A 15,530-nucleotide genomic window follows, 5' to 3' on the forward strand; every position below is an offset into this window, starting at 1 on the left:
TATAAATTGTAAAACGTGTCACTCTGAATTCCCCCTTTGAGATCTGGCGACTGATAAGACCATAGAATATTATTCACATCATTTTCATTCTCATCAAGCCACGCAGTGACCCTTTGTGCTCTATGTGGAATCATCTGCATTCATTATGTTTCTCCGTTCATTTATTCAGCTGTTTCCTTTGCTTTGACACCCAGCTGTATCTATGGTCACCCAGAGGAGGCACTAAAGAAAAAAACTGGCACATTAAACTCGAGCCATGTCGCCTTGCAAACAAAAAGATGCAAGACTGATGTTACAAAATATATTAAAGCACAACTGTTATGTGCACAACTTTGCACTCAACAGCTTGCAAAATCAAATGTGCAAGCACAGAACTGAAAGGGGTAATCTCAAAAAGCACTTTTTTAAGGGTGGGAAATTGCTAATATAAGCTCAAATGTATCAACTTGAATTTACAGACGCTGACAGGACATGTTGACATGTTTAATATTCACAACTACAAAAGAAAGAGAGCTACCAGGAAACACATTTGAAGTCAGATTAAGTGTAAACTTGCATATATGGCGGGTGTTTGTGCCTCTTGCTGTCAAACACTCAAGTAGGAGCACGGCTCAGAAGTGGTAAGCAGAGGGGTTTAAAGAGGAAAATAGTCTAAAGCGGAAAGTTGAAGGAATGATTGTGTTGCCTTCATACGAACACAACCACACACACTTAAAAACTGCTGAATGGATGACAGGAACGTATTTAAGAGCCAAGGACGCGCTCATAATAAAGCCTGCAAGCATGCACATGGACACATACACATAGGAAAAACACGCGCTCACACATAGAGTCCCTTCCCCGGACGCTTTGCTCTCGAGAGGGCGGAAAAATTAATGAGAGTACAATCCTTTATCACCCTTGAGACATAGATAGAGAGAGAGGGGGAGAGAGGGAGAGAGAGGGTAATCCAGTGTCCTCCCTTCGCTCACGTTGCCATGGGAACCCCCATTTCACCGTGGGAACTGACTTCTGAGTTTCACAATCCGCTTGCATCCTGTCTGGACTGGAACACAACATAATTAATACGCTCTCAAAACACACACGCACGCAAGCAAAAACGAAAATGATGTCCTTTAGCGCAGCTCCATCCTTTCCTCACTGCTGAGGAGGCTCGTTTTAATCATGTTCCATTTTTATAAGTTACCCTGAGTGTCCATAAAACACACGCTCTCACACACACACAGAGTGAAAACAAGGCGCAGGGCAGGGTCAAGGTGTGAGTGATGGATGCGAGGGGAGTTTTTCCACAGTTGGCCCATCATTCAACATCAGTGATGAAACGCGGAGGGAATGTCCTCTCCGCTGTCCCTCTGTGTCAGTCTCTTCATTGCTCTTCCTTTATCTACTCTCACACCCAACCTTTCCCTCCATCATTTCTCATTTTTCTCTACAGCCCTTTCCCCCTCTCTTTGGCCCAATTATTTTTCTCTTTGCTCTGCTCCTTCTGCCCTCTGTATATCCCTCTTCCTTCATATACTGTGGTATAATTTCCCATCTTCGTTCGGTATTATTTTATCTTTTTGCCTCCCATGCACACTTCCTTTTCTCTATGAACCGCCAGCCCTCCCCGTTCTTTTTTCTACATATCTTCACATATGCCTGCCCTTGGGAAGAGCTTATAGTCTCTCTGTTAGAAACCTGAGTCTCAGCCAACAGATAAACTACAACTACACTTAATAATTAACATCGTCAGAGAGATGGAGAGGCATTAGAACGGACAGGGTGAGAAATAGATATGTAGATACAGTAAGGGAGAAGTAGAGTCGAGAGAAAGAGAGGGCAAAAAACAAGGGAAATTAGAGATGAGACGAAGAAAAATGGCTTCATGCCTGAGTAAAAAAAAGGCTCAGTGCACTGAAAGAGGTTAAGACTCTGACCATTAGAGCTTAAAGTGTAAACAATTGAAAATGTTACATGGCCTCGATGCTTTATCCTGTCTCCCTAATTGTCTCATCTTCTTGTTCTTCCTCCCTCGCCAAGATATACCACCTCCTCCCTTTCTCTCGCGCTCTCCCCCTCTTGTACTCCCCTCGAGTGCCAACACAGGTAATAAAGGTCAGGCAGACATTATAAATCAAATCAGATAACATCACCCTGATCTTTCTGGCATCATCCTCCACCCTTGGCTGGGTATACATGCTAAGGCCAGCGTGATGGAACATTTTCATCTGCAATGTTCATTATCTTAAAAGGATCATCCATAGGGACACACAGGCCATCTGGATACACGCACAATATACGGCCATGTTTTTCAGCTTGAGGAGGTTTTAAAACGTCGTACCACTGCCTCACAAGGCACACTTTATTAAACAATAGACGCTGTCATCTTTATAGCTCTATGTATCAAGTTCAAACCATTAAGAATAACTTCAGCATGGCTCCTTTTTATTTGTCATTTTACCAGTCCTTGAATTTATTAATAAAACCTCTCCAGTCGCCATTTTTGAATGGACCAAAACCTATTTATTAAAGGCTTACTTACATTTACTCACTGCAAACCCTAATTGATTGTTGTCAAATGTGAATGATTTACTTACATTTATCATTGCACAACAGCTGGATTATTACAAACAAAGACACCTGTGGCTCCTTATTGACTTCCTAACTCAAAGACGTTGCATAACTAACTAAAATACACCATCTTAGAGTAAGAAAGTCAGCTCGTACTTACATATTCCAAAGAATATTGAATAGATTACCGTACAATCTATTCATTATACCCATCATAATGACTTTGGTGATCCTCTGACTTTTTCTCTCTCGCACCACAACAAAGTGCATAATGGAAATTGTTGTTCAGCAGGGACCCATTGGAGAAAAGCAACGTTTTCTTAGACAATTCATGGTAACACAGGGCGAGAAATGTATACACACATTTTCTAGGTTAAGTATTCCTTAGAAAGCTACCTTAGAAGACAAATGCATTCAAACTGGGTGAGAAGAATCCACTCCAGGCAAATAATGTTTTAATATAACTGATTTAATAAAGTTACAACCCTTTAAAGTCTGGCCAAACTATGAAGTGGTATTGAACTTAAAAGCGTGTGGTTTGGATGGAAATCCTCACATGTGAGCGACTCTTTATGAATGAGCAACCTGCTCACGACTTCCCCCATGCGCCCGCTGCTTAGACCCCCGCTTGCACTCTGATATCCACACACACAGACTTGATTAAACGTAACCCAGTTAGACTCAAAGTCTGTCGTATGTGTGTGTGTGTGTGTGTGTGTGTGTGTGTGTGTGTGTGTGTGTGTGTGTGTGTGTGTGTGTGTGTGTGTGTGTGTGTGTGTGTGTGTGTGTGTGTGTGTGTGTGTGTGTGTGTGTGTGTGTGTGTGTGTGTGTGTGTGTGTGTGTGTGTCTGAAATGAAGGTGGTCCAAGCCAAGTTACTGTCAGGTTGTCAAGTCCTCTGACTCCACCCCCTTACAATGTGACAGCTGGTAACCATGGAAACACTTGCACGAATCATGCTAATTGGCTTAAATGCCTCTGATAGATCACCCGACTTTGAGTACCTCCTCCTATCCATTGTTTTCTCCCTATCAACCCCCCCTTCACAGGCACACACACACACACACACACAAACACACACACACACACACACACACACACACACACACGCACACACAGACACACACACACACACACACACACACACAGACACACACACACACACACACACACACACACACACACACACACACACACACACACACACACACACACACACTCAACCCAATTAAGAATCAGTTTAGGAAAAGGAAAAGAGGAAGATAAATAGGAGGGCAGATAGTGAGTAAAGAGGGATGAGAGAAAGAAGAAACCAGATGTGCAGAAGAAGAAAGGTGGAGAGAGGTACTTGTATAGGAGTGACAGATACAGCTTTTCTCATCTTTAAACAAAAGGAAACGCTCTGAATGTTTCATGCACTGCTGAATAAGTTATGTCCTGTGTGTGTGAGTGTGTGTTTTTGTATGTGTGTGTGTCGGCTTGCCCACGCACATCCCCACGTGTGTGTGTGCTTCCATGTGTGTCATATGTTACATGGGAGAGCTTAGCACTTCACAAAGTGGGCACCTTGTTCCACTCTCTGAGTGATTCTCCTCCCGAAGAAAAAAGGAAATTACACAAATCAATGTAGCTTTGAAAGAGCATAAGAGAATGTTATATAATAGCAAAATCCAATCTTGTTTTTTTTGTTCCAAATAAATGTGTTGGATATATGTGCTATAGGGTGGAGAGATGTACAGTATTTTGTAAACATGGCACTAAGAAGGTTTGGCTGTGTTTTCAAAAAGGGAGGAAATGGAAGGACACGAGAAGGGAAATGAATTTGTAATTTGTACTGAGTGCAAAGAAAAAAGGCAGAGAGGAAGGAGGGGTCACCTCAGGAAAAATGGGACTTACAGCTCCTGGGGACTGCCCCCCTCCCAGTGCGCTCACATTAATGTCCCTGTCGAACAACGTCCACCCACATTACTTCCCCCGCAGATCAGTCAGTTACACACAAACACACACCACACACAAGTATAGAAACATATACGATAAACAGGACATTGGACACATGCCAGTAGCCATGCTGTATGGACATGGACTGATTGACAGACACGCAAACACACAAAAACAAACAAACGCTGCAATCAGAAGTAACCGTGCCGTCGGGGCAGAGCTACGCTGTTGCCAAGCAACCAGGTGATTCCTCTAAAGAGCCGCTCCATGGGAGATTCCCTCGTTTGTGTGAGGGCATTCACACGTGTGTGTGTGTGTGTGTGTGTGTGTGTGTGTGTGTGTATGTGTGTGTGTGTGTGTGTGTGTGTGTGTGTGTGTGTGTGTGTGTGTGTGTGTGTGTGTGTGTGTGTGTGTGTGTCCACTAAGTTGTGCTGAAACAGTCAGTGTACAAGGCACCCATGGTAACAGCCCAGCAGGGTACAGAGGAGTTTTGTTTATGGCATTTGTACTCTTTTCCTCTCTTGGTGTACATTTTATTTATTCAGCAATTATGAATTCATATTTTATAGAGTACACAGAGTGCTGACATTGGCAAATACGGACGTGCACACTAGACAAGCGCACAGCGACACACGCACGCAGAGGAACACACACACACTCACACACCCAGTCATAAGCAGTGGAAAATGTTCAATTTGGAGAGGCTTGACAAATCCCTGAGGTGTTGCTGACGTTTATGCATGCTTCGGAGTATTCATAGCTACTCACACACACAGCAATCCAGCGCTGATAACAGACTTACACACACTCACACCTTCACGTCATCAGCAGATGTGGATAGAAGCTGAGAAGGAGAGTGAGAGACAGGGAGGGGAATGGGAGGCGAGATGATGAAGACAGAAGCAGAGCAAGGTTTGGGAGGTGATGCGAGTTCTTACGCTGTTGTGACTCTTTCTGCTGTATTAACGGAGGCCAGTAACAATGCTACTGACAGGCGACTGTAACCCTGGAGATTCATTAGGGCTTGTTACTATGGAAACCTCCAATCAGGGACAAATGTTACCCATATTTTCCTACAGCTAATGGGTCCAAGGAAATACCTGAGGTCTTCCATCACACACACACACACACACACACACACACACACACACACACACACACACACACACACACACACACACACACACACACACACACACACACACACACACACACACACACACACACACACACACACACACACATATATACACACACTCACAGAACTGTAAAATTCAGACCTTCTTCCTGTCTCTCCTGTGTTTAAAAGTAAAGTAAACATCTCAGCGCTGGGGCCTTGTAGGTACAACGGCTTTGAGAAAGGACAGAGCCGAAACACAAACAGACAATGTCTCTCTCACGTTATAAACAGAGTCTCACACTGACACACACACATGTTCGCAGTGCTTTAGGTGAAGGATATGGGTGGCAGACGGCTCGGAGGCACCAGGAGCGGGGTGGGCTGGTTTGGGTCAGAGCCAAAAGAACCACTGGTGCTAGAGTGGGGTACGGCAGCTCCTCTTTTTCCTCCTCCTCCTCCTCTTCCTCTTCTTCCTGCTCCCTCTCATCTCCCTCAACTGACACATGCACCTTCTCCCCCTCCTCCTCCTCCTCATCCCCCTCCTCCTGCGTTGGTCCTCTGTGCTGCTCATGCAGGTCTGGGTCATGGGTGCCCGTCATGGCCGTGCTGTGAACAGCCTGAACCTGAAAGAGGGCGTAGGGGCAACGGCAAACTGCTCAGGACACGACAACATAATTGATGCATCATGTGTGTGTGTTACCGTGTGACTGTGCGTGTGTGTGTGTGTGTGTTTGCTGTTTTTGCCTTGTGGCTGGCGATGCAGCTACTCAAAATAAACCCGAACTGCGCTCACTGTCAAGCCTGCCATCCTGTCCACGAGACCCTTTACCCTCTAGCGAAGCAGCAGCATAAAAAAAAAAAGATCCTTCTCTGTGTTTTCTCTGAAACAATAGGCGACCTTCATCGGAAGACTCACAGCCAGCAAGCAAACCTGTGCAGGAAACATAAATCTAGCTAAAGGTGAAAACACAATCAGTGCAAACAACAGGAGGCACTTAGTCCACTTCATTATAATACAGTTGTACAATTCATGACAACTGGCCATTACTGCTGATGCTTTTAATCCATACAAGCTTTAAGCAATCTGGACATTCAGAGAGAAAGAGAGAGAGTAGCTTAGACTGCTATTCTATATTGCAATAAACAGATTAAAGTGTTTTTTCATTTGCAATAAATTACCACTCATGATGATTAATGTAACTTATAGCTCTTGGAAATATAATTTTTCCTTAAGCTCTAATTTAACAGAAAACCTCACGACATTGTCGAGTTACATCAGGCTGTGGTTTATTTTTATAAGCTCTGACTGGAATTTCTCGCAGCATGGGACTATCATGTAGGAAATGTCAAATTGTATGATAATCTCAGTTTTCATTAACAGCGTGATCACAAGAGCAGATTCACTTATTGGCTTTTCATTTGTTTTTACTTTAATTTCTTCACATTTACTGCTGTAAAGGGCAGTATGCAGTGGAGTTTGGCAGGAAGGGAGTTGGAGCATGTGACACAGTCCACATTGTCTCGAGTGCACAGCAAACACTCTTCCCTCTGGTCCACCGTGTGCTCATCGCATTGGTTATTGATCCCCAGAGATTCCTATAAAATGTATTCCAAAGATAACAATTTCTTAGGAAGAAACTGATTATTTGGAAAACAAACATAAAGAAGGATGAGGATAATTGTGTTGGCAAATCATAGCATGCATATACTAAAACATTGCCTACAGTGTGAGAGGACAAGAGGAGAGCTGGCACACAAGTTCACAGTGTGGAGAGGAGTGTGTGTGTGTGTGTGTGTGTGTGTGTGTGTGTGTGTGTGTGTGTGTGTGTGTGTGTGTGTGTGTGTGTGTGTGTGTGTGTGTGTGTGTGTGTGTGTGTGTGTGTGTGTGTGTGTGTGTGTGTGTGTGTGTGTGTGTGGGTGTGTGTGTGTGTGTGTGTGTGTGTGTGTGTGTGTGTGTGTGTGTGTGTGTGTGTGTGTGTGTGTGTGTGTGTGTGTGTGTGTGTGTGTGTGTGTGTGTGTGTGTGTGTGAAAATAATGAGATTGAATCAGCAAGCATCTTTCTTTCTTTTGTGTTTTCAATATGGGCACACATCCTGGATTGTGTGAGGAGTCCAGGGCCGAACAGTTTAGGCTTTTTGTTGTGATTCAATAGTAGCTGATGGGCGGACATCAATCAGTCATTGAAAAAAAGAAAGGCATTCTTCTGCAAAACCTGCTGATGAATCCTTTCAAAACACTTAAAAAACTCATTATGAGCCTCCCTTGCTGACAACCAGGCCATGCATGTGGAAATTATATCATCCTACCAAATATCAGTAACCTGAACAAAATATATTTATAAGACCTATGAAACCCATTAAGTTTTTGACCCTCATCACAAATTCATAAATTGCCTCCAATCTTAAACATGAATGCACTACGGTGGCAAGCACAATAAAAGCAAAAGAAAAAACTAATATCCAGAAATTGCAACATTTTCCTTTAACTCTAAGTGTTATAAATGTATATTCATCATCCTTCTGAAGGCCAACAAATGGCATATCAACGTCGTCTATGAGGATACAGCATTTCCAAACATCAATCTGGTTTAGAAAGCTCAAAAGAGAACCAGTGTTATTAATCCTATGATTAATTGCAGAATAATATAAATCCAAATATCTCAAAATGAGTCTTATCCTTGAAGTGATAATGTATGATGTAAATATATAGGCCGACAATAAAGTACCCTAAGGTCACTCAGAGTACCACACTTTATAACTGCCTATGGAAATATTATTTTAATTTCTTCCTTTTTTTGAGGAAGACACCGCCATTGACAGAGAAAGCGTCATCATAGGTTTTGGACATTTTCTTTTGTGCCACGGACACTCACCAAACGCAGTGCATGGGACAGGAGAGCAAATGTAAAAAGTATATTATAGCAACAAAAAAAAAAACTTTGTCTGCATTCCTTACCGGGGAGCAGCGTCCATCCACCGGTGTCATTCACTCCGGGTCCGCTGTGCGCCCTGAGCTCCCGGAGCCCTGGTGCTCCATCTGAGTGCAGCCCGCTGGTCCTCTGCCTCCTCCCCCCCCCTGCCGATATCCTAACTCAGTCGGTCAGTTAGGGGATCAAAACGAGGAAAAATAGAGAGGAATGTGGCGCAGAAGTTTTAATAACCGGGAAAAGTAAAGTTAAATATAACAAGGCGACTCCCCGTGCGTCTGCGTCCCCTCAGCCGCCGGACGCGCTCTGCGGTGTTCAGGTACCGGAGTTCAGGCGCACCGGGAGAGGCAGAGCCGCGTCAAGCCAGCCGGGGAGAGGCGGTGCGGAGATACTCGTCTCTTACCTTCAAAATAAGACAAGGTAGTCCCGGAAGGCACAATATACGGTGTAATACAGTCTTGGACGGGAAATATATACGTATAATATCGGTAGGAAAAAATACTTTAGTTTACTTTTTAGGCACGTGTGCTTGATTGCAATACAAATTTGGCACATGCAAAGCCTAACAGAAAACAAATAATGTTACGCTGTTAAGTAGGCTATGACATTCTTTGGGGTTTTAGCTTGTCATTTGGTGGTAGTAAACATGGTAACTTGTAAATAATGAGAAACATTAATATACAAGAAAACACAAGAATGGCTGGCTCTAAAAAAGCATTAGCAAAGTATTTTTTTGTTCCCGTAGAAGCAATTTGTCTTTTCTAATATGTATTTTATTTTGAAAGATTTGGCTGGCGATATCTATTCTTAATACCGGATAACTTGACACTGACAGAGCAAGTCAGAGCATGTGACTGTCCCCTCTCCTCCGCCTCACAGTGCACCCCATCCCAATATCCCCCTATCTCTATCTCACCAGCCAGCGAGCCCGGACACTGTGTGTGGGTTTGGGGGGGCGGATCCTAGGGTGCTGCTGACATAAAAGAATGATGCTTCCAGTCACCCTCCGCAGGGAACTCCATTCACTGAATTCAAAGGTGTGGCAGTGTTCCAACAACTTGGTGAAATCATATTTAGCTATTTCAGGTTTTAGAGAAAAATGTTTGACTCCAGAGCCTTTATGTAAGTAAAGTATAGCAACACTCCTGGGCCCTGCCGAGGTGCCCTTGAGCAAGGCACCGAACCCCCAACTGCACCCAGGCGCCCGCGAGACTGGCAGCCTCTTCACAATGGCCCTCTCCAGATGCATGTGTATTATGTATAGTGTGTAACTGTATGTGTATTGCATGTGTGCACCTACCACTGTGTGTGTATATTACAAAAATAAAAATAAAATTGCAAGCCAGAGTGAAAAACTGAATTGTCCCCTAGGGGCATTAATAAAGGTTCATCTTCTTCTAAAAGGTAAAATTACTCCATTACAAAGTTAATGTGTTGAGATTTTTGAGAAGTAAAATTGCAAAGGTTGAGCAAAATGAGCAAAATATCAGAGGACTTTGGAATTTGAGCCTTTCCAGACCATTTACATGCACACAAACCTACGTATGCAAGACACTACAGGAAAGGAAAAACCCCCCAAATCATATAAGGCCTCTTAAAAACACCAAAATCCCCCTTCTTTTCAGGGCATACTTACTGTAGGCCTACATACAATAATCATACCTGTCCCACATTTGGCACGCTCAAGGACATACTGTTAGGAATTAAATGGACAAAGGTTAGGGTTACTGTCAAATAAGATAGCCTTGAACTAATTTCCTCCAAGCAAATAATATTTTGTATATGGACAGCCTATATAAGCAGGATCCAACTTCTATTTTGTTATGTTTGTTATGTTTGTTATGAAGTCTCATCAGTTAACGGACTAAAGTAGTATACAGTTTGTGATACTGAGTGAAAAAGGCAGAATAGGCATATTCAACGTCTTTAAATAGAAATGAAACTCAACTACAGCTCCTTTTTCCGGGGGCTACATCCAATTCCCTGAGGCTCCCTGAGGCTCCCTGGCAGTCCCAGGATCCCACTTTGGGAACTAATTATTAGATCTCAGTGTGCAGCAGGTCTAAGCAAACAGCTTACAGGGAGCACTTGTCTTAAACGCTCTCCTGCTCATTTTTTAATTTTCACATATGGCCTCCAAATAATTTTCTGGAGGTGTTTGTTTGAGGTTTACTCTCCATTAGACAGAAAACAAGATTCCCGCAGCAGAAGCTCTGAGGGGCAATAATGCTCTATACACGCTAGAAAACAAGGATGTATTAAAAATAGAAGGACAACTTTTCTATTCTTAGGCTCAATCCGCCGTGACTGTAGTAATGGAAATCCTTAAGCTGACATGTCACATGTGTTACTTATCATAGTAATATGGTATCGAAGCTTGTATAGAAGGAAGTTCTATTAAGAATGTGAGCTTATCAGCCTGCTGTTGTAAATGTTGGCATGTTAGCATGATAACTTGATAATATTAAGCATGTAAGTGTAACATGCTCACTTTGGTATGTCAAACATTTTCAAAATCAGTCAAACCATTTGGTTGTCCACATGGGACTGCTGTTTTCATATATATGTTAAATTATATATGGAAAAAACTAGTCCCATGTGCCCAAATACTTATAGTATGAAAAGAAAATGTCTGTATCTCAAAAACTACAAGGCATACAATTGAGGGTTTATCTATGAACTCATAACAAGTTGAATATCAAAGATATGCACACATAAGTAGAGTAAAGGTGTTATTTCGTCTTGTTTTTACATTTTAGATTGAACTCATAGATATTTTCATAATCAGATTTATGAATCAGATTTCAAGACAATACCCTTTTTCAATTGTTCCTTAACATAGTAAATATAGTCTCTGTGCATAAATGGGTAATAAACCCAAGGCTGAGGGGAATGTGGTGCTTAGTTTACAGTGCAGAAATGTCACGAATAACTATCCTATATAACCGTTCGGAGAACCATACGTTTTCTCTTACAGGGCGCAATGGGTCACTAAAAGGTTAAATGAGAATGAAAAGGGTTTTGCTTTGTTTTTAACAATTTTATAACATGTTAAATACCAAAACTGTAAATTATTTATCACTAAAATAACAAGGAGATGATGAGATAATGAAAGTAATTGGTGGTGGCAGCTCTACTTTGTAATTCAACTGTTGTACAACAGTATTCCTTTAGAATAAATAGAGACATCTAATCCATAGTGAACAAGTGGAAATTGTTATCACTGTTAGGCTTTAGATATAAAGTCAGGAGATCACCTTAATCATCATGATTGCAGAATGTCTTCAACAAACTGTGGAGAACTTTTGCTCTGACCCAATGTGTAGGATTCTCCGACCCACGGATTCACAACAAGTGTGTCTATAAACTAAGATTAGATCTTCACTCAGAGGAGGGAAACACAGTGCTATACCCAATCAACGCCCACAGCAGACAAGACTCCTTGAAGCTATCATAACTGTTACAGCAGCAGCATGAATCAAACATTAAGTGCATCACAACAACAGAGTTAAAGATTACCAGGACACATCAAAGCACACAAACACTCAATAAGACTTCTACTGCTAACATCTTCCTCTCCCCGAGAAGGACACTGATGAGCATGGTAGGAAACCTCTTTGTGTGTGTTTTGAGTGTGTTTGTGTGTGTAAGGTAATCGGTTGTTATTGGTTCTCTATGGCTGTGTCTCCACTCCCACTCCCTCTCCTTCCAGCTCGTCTCATCCTCCTCACACTTACTGTCGTGTAACTCATGCAAGACTCTTTCTGCTCCACAGGATCATTTCATGCATTTTTTACTTCAGCTCCGTCACTGTGGTGTGTTCAAATGATGCTTTACATTAGTCACTGAAATACACACACACATACCCACACACACGGGCTGAAATACATTCCCTCTGCTATCGGTTGAGGATGGGTATCTAGGCCAAACATTATTATCAGTGAGCGGTAGGAGCCCCTTGGGTGTGTTTCCATGGTGACCATCACATAACATTATATACGGGGAAGTGTTTTTATTCTATGCCATTGTCACAAATGCAAACACAGACACACACACACACACACACACACACACACACACACACACACACATTCACGTGCACTGTCCGTGGGAATTCGATTAGGGATCAATAATCCTGATCAATCACTGAAATTACCATGACAACCACCTGAGGGCACATCCTGATACAGAGCACAACGGCACACACACTGTACATGTGCACAAACACACACAGCAGTGTGACACTTAGCAGATACTGCACAGTTTGACCCGCTAACTGTGTGTGTGTGAGATCTTTTAACCTCTTCATACACTACCACTGTGGTAGTGTATGAAGAGGTTAAAAGATCTCTCATACACACACACACACACACACACACACACACACACACACACACACACACACACACACACACACCATGGTCAGTGGTGTCGATGTCCGTCTGTTGTGTAAATATGGCTTTTCTGCCTCTTTACCTAAATATGTATAATACGCAGTATATCTTAACGTTACAGTTGACAAATGACGGTGTCAAATATTTAGTTCATAAAGATATCAATAAACAACTTATGAAGGATCACAGCAAATACGGGTCAAACATTTGCATTCAGGAGGAACCTTGAAATAAATTCAAATGGAATGTGCCTGGCACATATGAAGGTAGAAAAGTGCACTCACTAGTGCAGATCTCCACCAGATGTGTTTCTCTCTCCTCCCAAAGAGTTGAATCCAGCTTGATTGTCACTCCGGGCTCCCTTACAGTCAAGATAGCAGTGGAGAACACGAAAACAGGGATTTATTTATCTTGTATTGTGCATTACTTTGGTGAATCATAAATGATTGGGTAACGAATTAATCTGCAGATGCTGCAGTTCAGAATGAGAGGTCAGAGGTCTTTGAGCAAACTGTCATAAATGAGCACAAAATTATTGAGTAGATGGGTCAGGTAGAGTGGCAAATTAACGGCGGAGTGACAGACGGTTACAGACGGTTACAGAAGAACAAAAACACACACACGACTGAGCACATTATCTCCCCACAGGCTCAGCCCCGCAGATAAAATAATGACAGGATACATAGCAGGGATCAACAGGACGTGTAGAAAGAGCAGGTTGATAGCACTTATACTATGAGGAAGTAGTAATGGTATAGAATTTTTAAATAGGCCTATTTGTAAAAAACGTACACTATAACACGTTTTTAAATATAAGATGCTTAAAAACTCCACTCTTTTTGGGGTTCATGTGGTGTTTGGGGATGGCAATGATGATCTTTGGGCACACATTTGTGTCAAGACTGAGAAAAGACTTTCGTTTTGCTCATATACATGTCTCAACAATCAGCAAGAGAGCTTTCACCTTTTAGCTTTCACTTCTCAGTAAAGTACATCACCATTCTTTCCTATTTAAAAGTGATAGTGCACACATGCATTATCTTTAGATCTGTACATCTCACTTAAATATGGAGTTATGAATGGTTGTGTAGGAACATGCATAAGTGACAAGTTGCCCCATCACTGGGTAATTCATCACACTCTGTGGGCTGCTCAGATATTTTGCTGTATAATTTAGAAAAACAACTGGAGGGATCCTGCCATGCATTAACAAAATTCACTTTCCCTTTTTATCATTTTACAAAAATCTATCAGACGATACATTTACACATTTCCACATCCCACTGTCTCCTCTCTCTCCTCAGCTTGTTCTGTACCGGGTTTGCAAAGCAGAAATGCACAGTGGTCCATACAAACCCATGGGCAGCCAAGCACACTCAGCCAGCATCTTGCTCAGACATTACATTTATGACAGCATAAGAGAGAGTTAGGTTGTGAGCCAGTCAGCGGAGAAGCATCTTTTCTGACAATCGGCAGAAGGGAAGTTGCTTAGCAACCTTTGGCCTTGATGATAGGAAACGATGTTATGCTATAAGGCAAAATCACAAGCAGCAGACACACAAATACACAAGCGGGTAACAGACGCACACACACACACACACACACACACACACACACACACACACACACACACACACACACACACACACACACACACACACACACACACACATTAAGCTTGCAGGACAGTAAATGAGAAGAACAACGTGTTGAGATGATTATCTGGGCAGGGGTTAAAACAAATACAAATATTAATCTCCTCTAATGGTCCCACTGATCTGAGTCCATTAAGGATAACCTTAAATATAATTACACACTTGCGCACACACACAAAAGACATGCACTGATTATGAGGAAATACATCTGTTGCCGTCTCATTTCTCTCTTCAGTCTGTGATCCAACAGTAACGCCATCTCTCTGACTGGGGACACACACTTTCAACGTGCACTAACAAAAACATAATGAACCTTCTTGCCGTGTGCTCTAAGACAGAGCGTCATGTGGGGTTGTATTTTGGAGCTGAGAGAAGATTTGTATTGTTAATCTATCTCCCTCTCATGTGAAAAGTTGCAGGACTCACAGCTCCACACAGTGTCCAATCTGTCTCACTGCACGCATCTCCTTATGGGACGTTTACTTTAATTATTCATGTTTGCAAAGGGATGAGCTGCCAGAGACCATGAAACTCACCATTGTGTTTGAGGAACTGCTTTCGAGGACATACTTCATCCTCTCTGCCAAATCTACTTATTTCCAAATATATCTGATACTCCATGTGCTGCAGTACGTCTTTATATTGCCTATATTAAGAAACTCCATGAATCAGCCTTACATAAAAGCATTTATAAAGGCTGGATAAAACATTTCCACTGACCCCAACCGTGTCCTGGACAGTGAATACAACATCACGTCGTCAACATCAAATCAGAGAATCATGGTTCTTCAATTTAACAGAGTTAGACTGAAGCGCTCTTTGTTCACCAATCAATATATATAATAGATATGGAGCCATTGAAGGGTCTTGAATAAACAGTGATTGTATGGGTTCTTGTCTCTTGTGTTGTTGTTGGGGGTATCAGTATGTTTGTGTATGTTTGTGT

General features: G+C 42.3%; 1 protein-coding gene across 1 annotated transcript; it reads right to left on the minus strand.

The window, feature by feature from the left end:
* Positions 1-5,297: 5,297 nt before the first annotated feature.
* Positions 5,298-8,857, minus strand: LOC307045635 (uncharacterized protein; the record flags this gene model as incomplete). Its single annotated transcript, XM_079691421.1, has 3 exons — positions 8,565-8,857; positions 5,909-6,232; positions 5,298-5,333 (listed from the first exon to the last, which is right to left on the minus strand). The coding sequence occupies exons 1-3, from the start codon at positions 8,592-8,594 to the stop codon at positions 5,298-5,300; spliced, it is 390 nt and encodes a 129-aa protein (XP_079547547.1). The 5' UTR covers positions 8,595-8,857.
* Positions 8,858-15,530: the final 6,673 nt, after the last annotated feature.

The sequence above is a fragment of the Notothenia rossii genome, assembly GCF_949606895.1.
Source record: "Notothenia rossii genome assembly, chromosome: 1".
Classification (NCBI taxonomy): domain Eukaryota; kingdom Metazoa; phylum Chordata; class Actinopteri; order Perciformes; family Nototheniidae; genus Notothenia; species Notothenia rossii.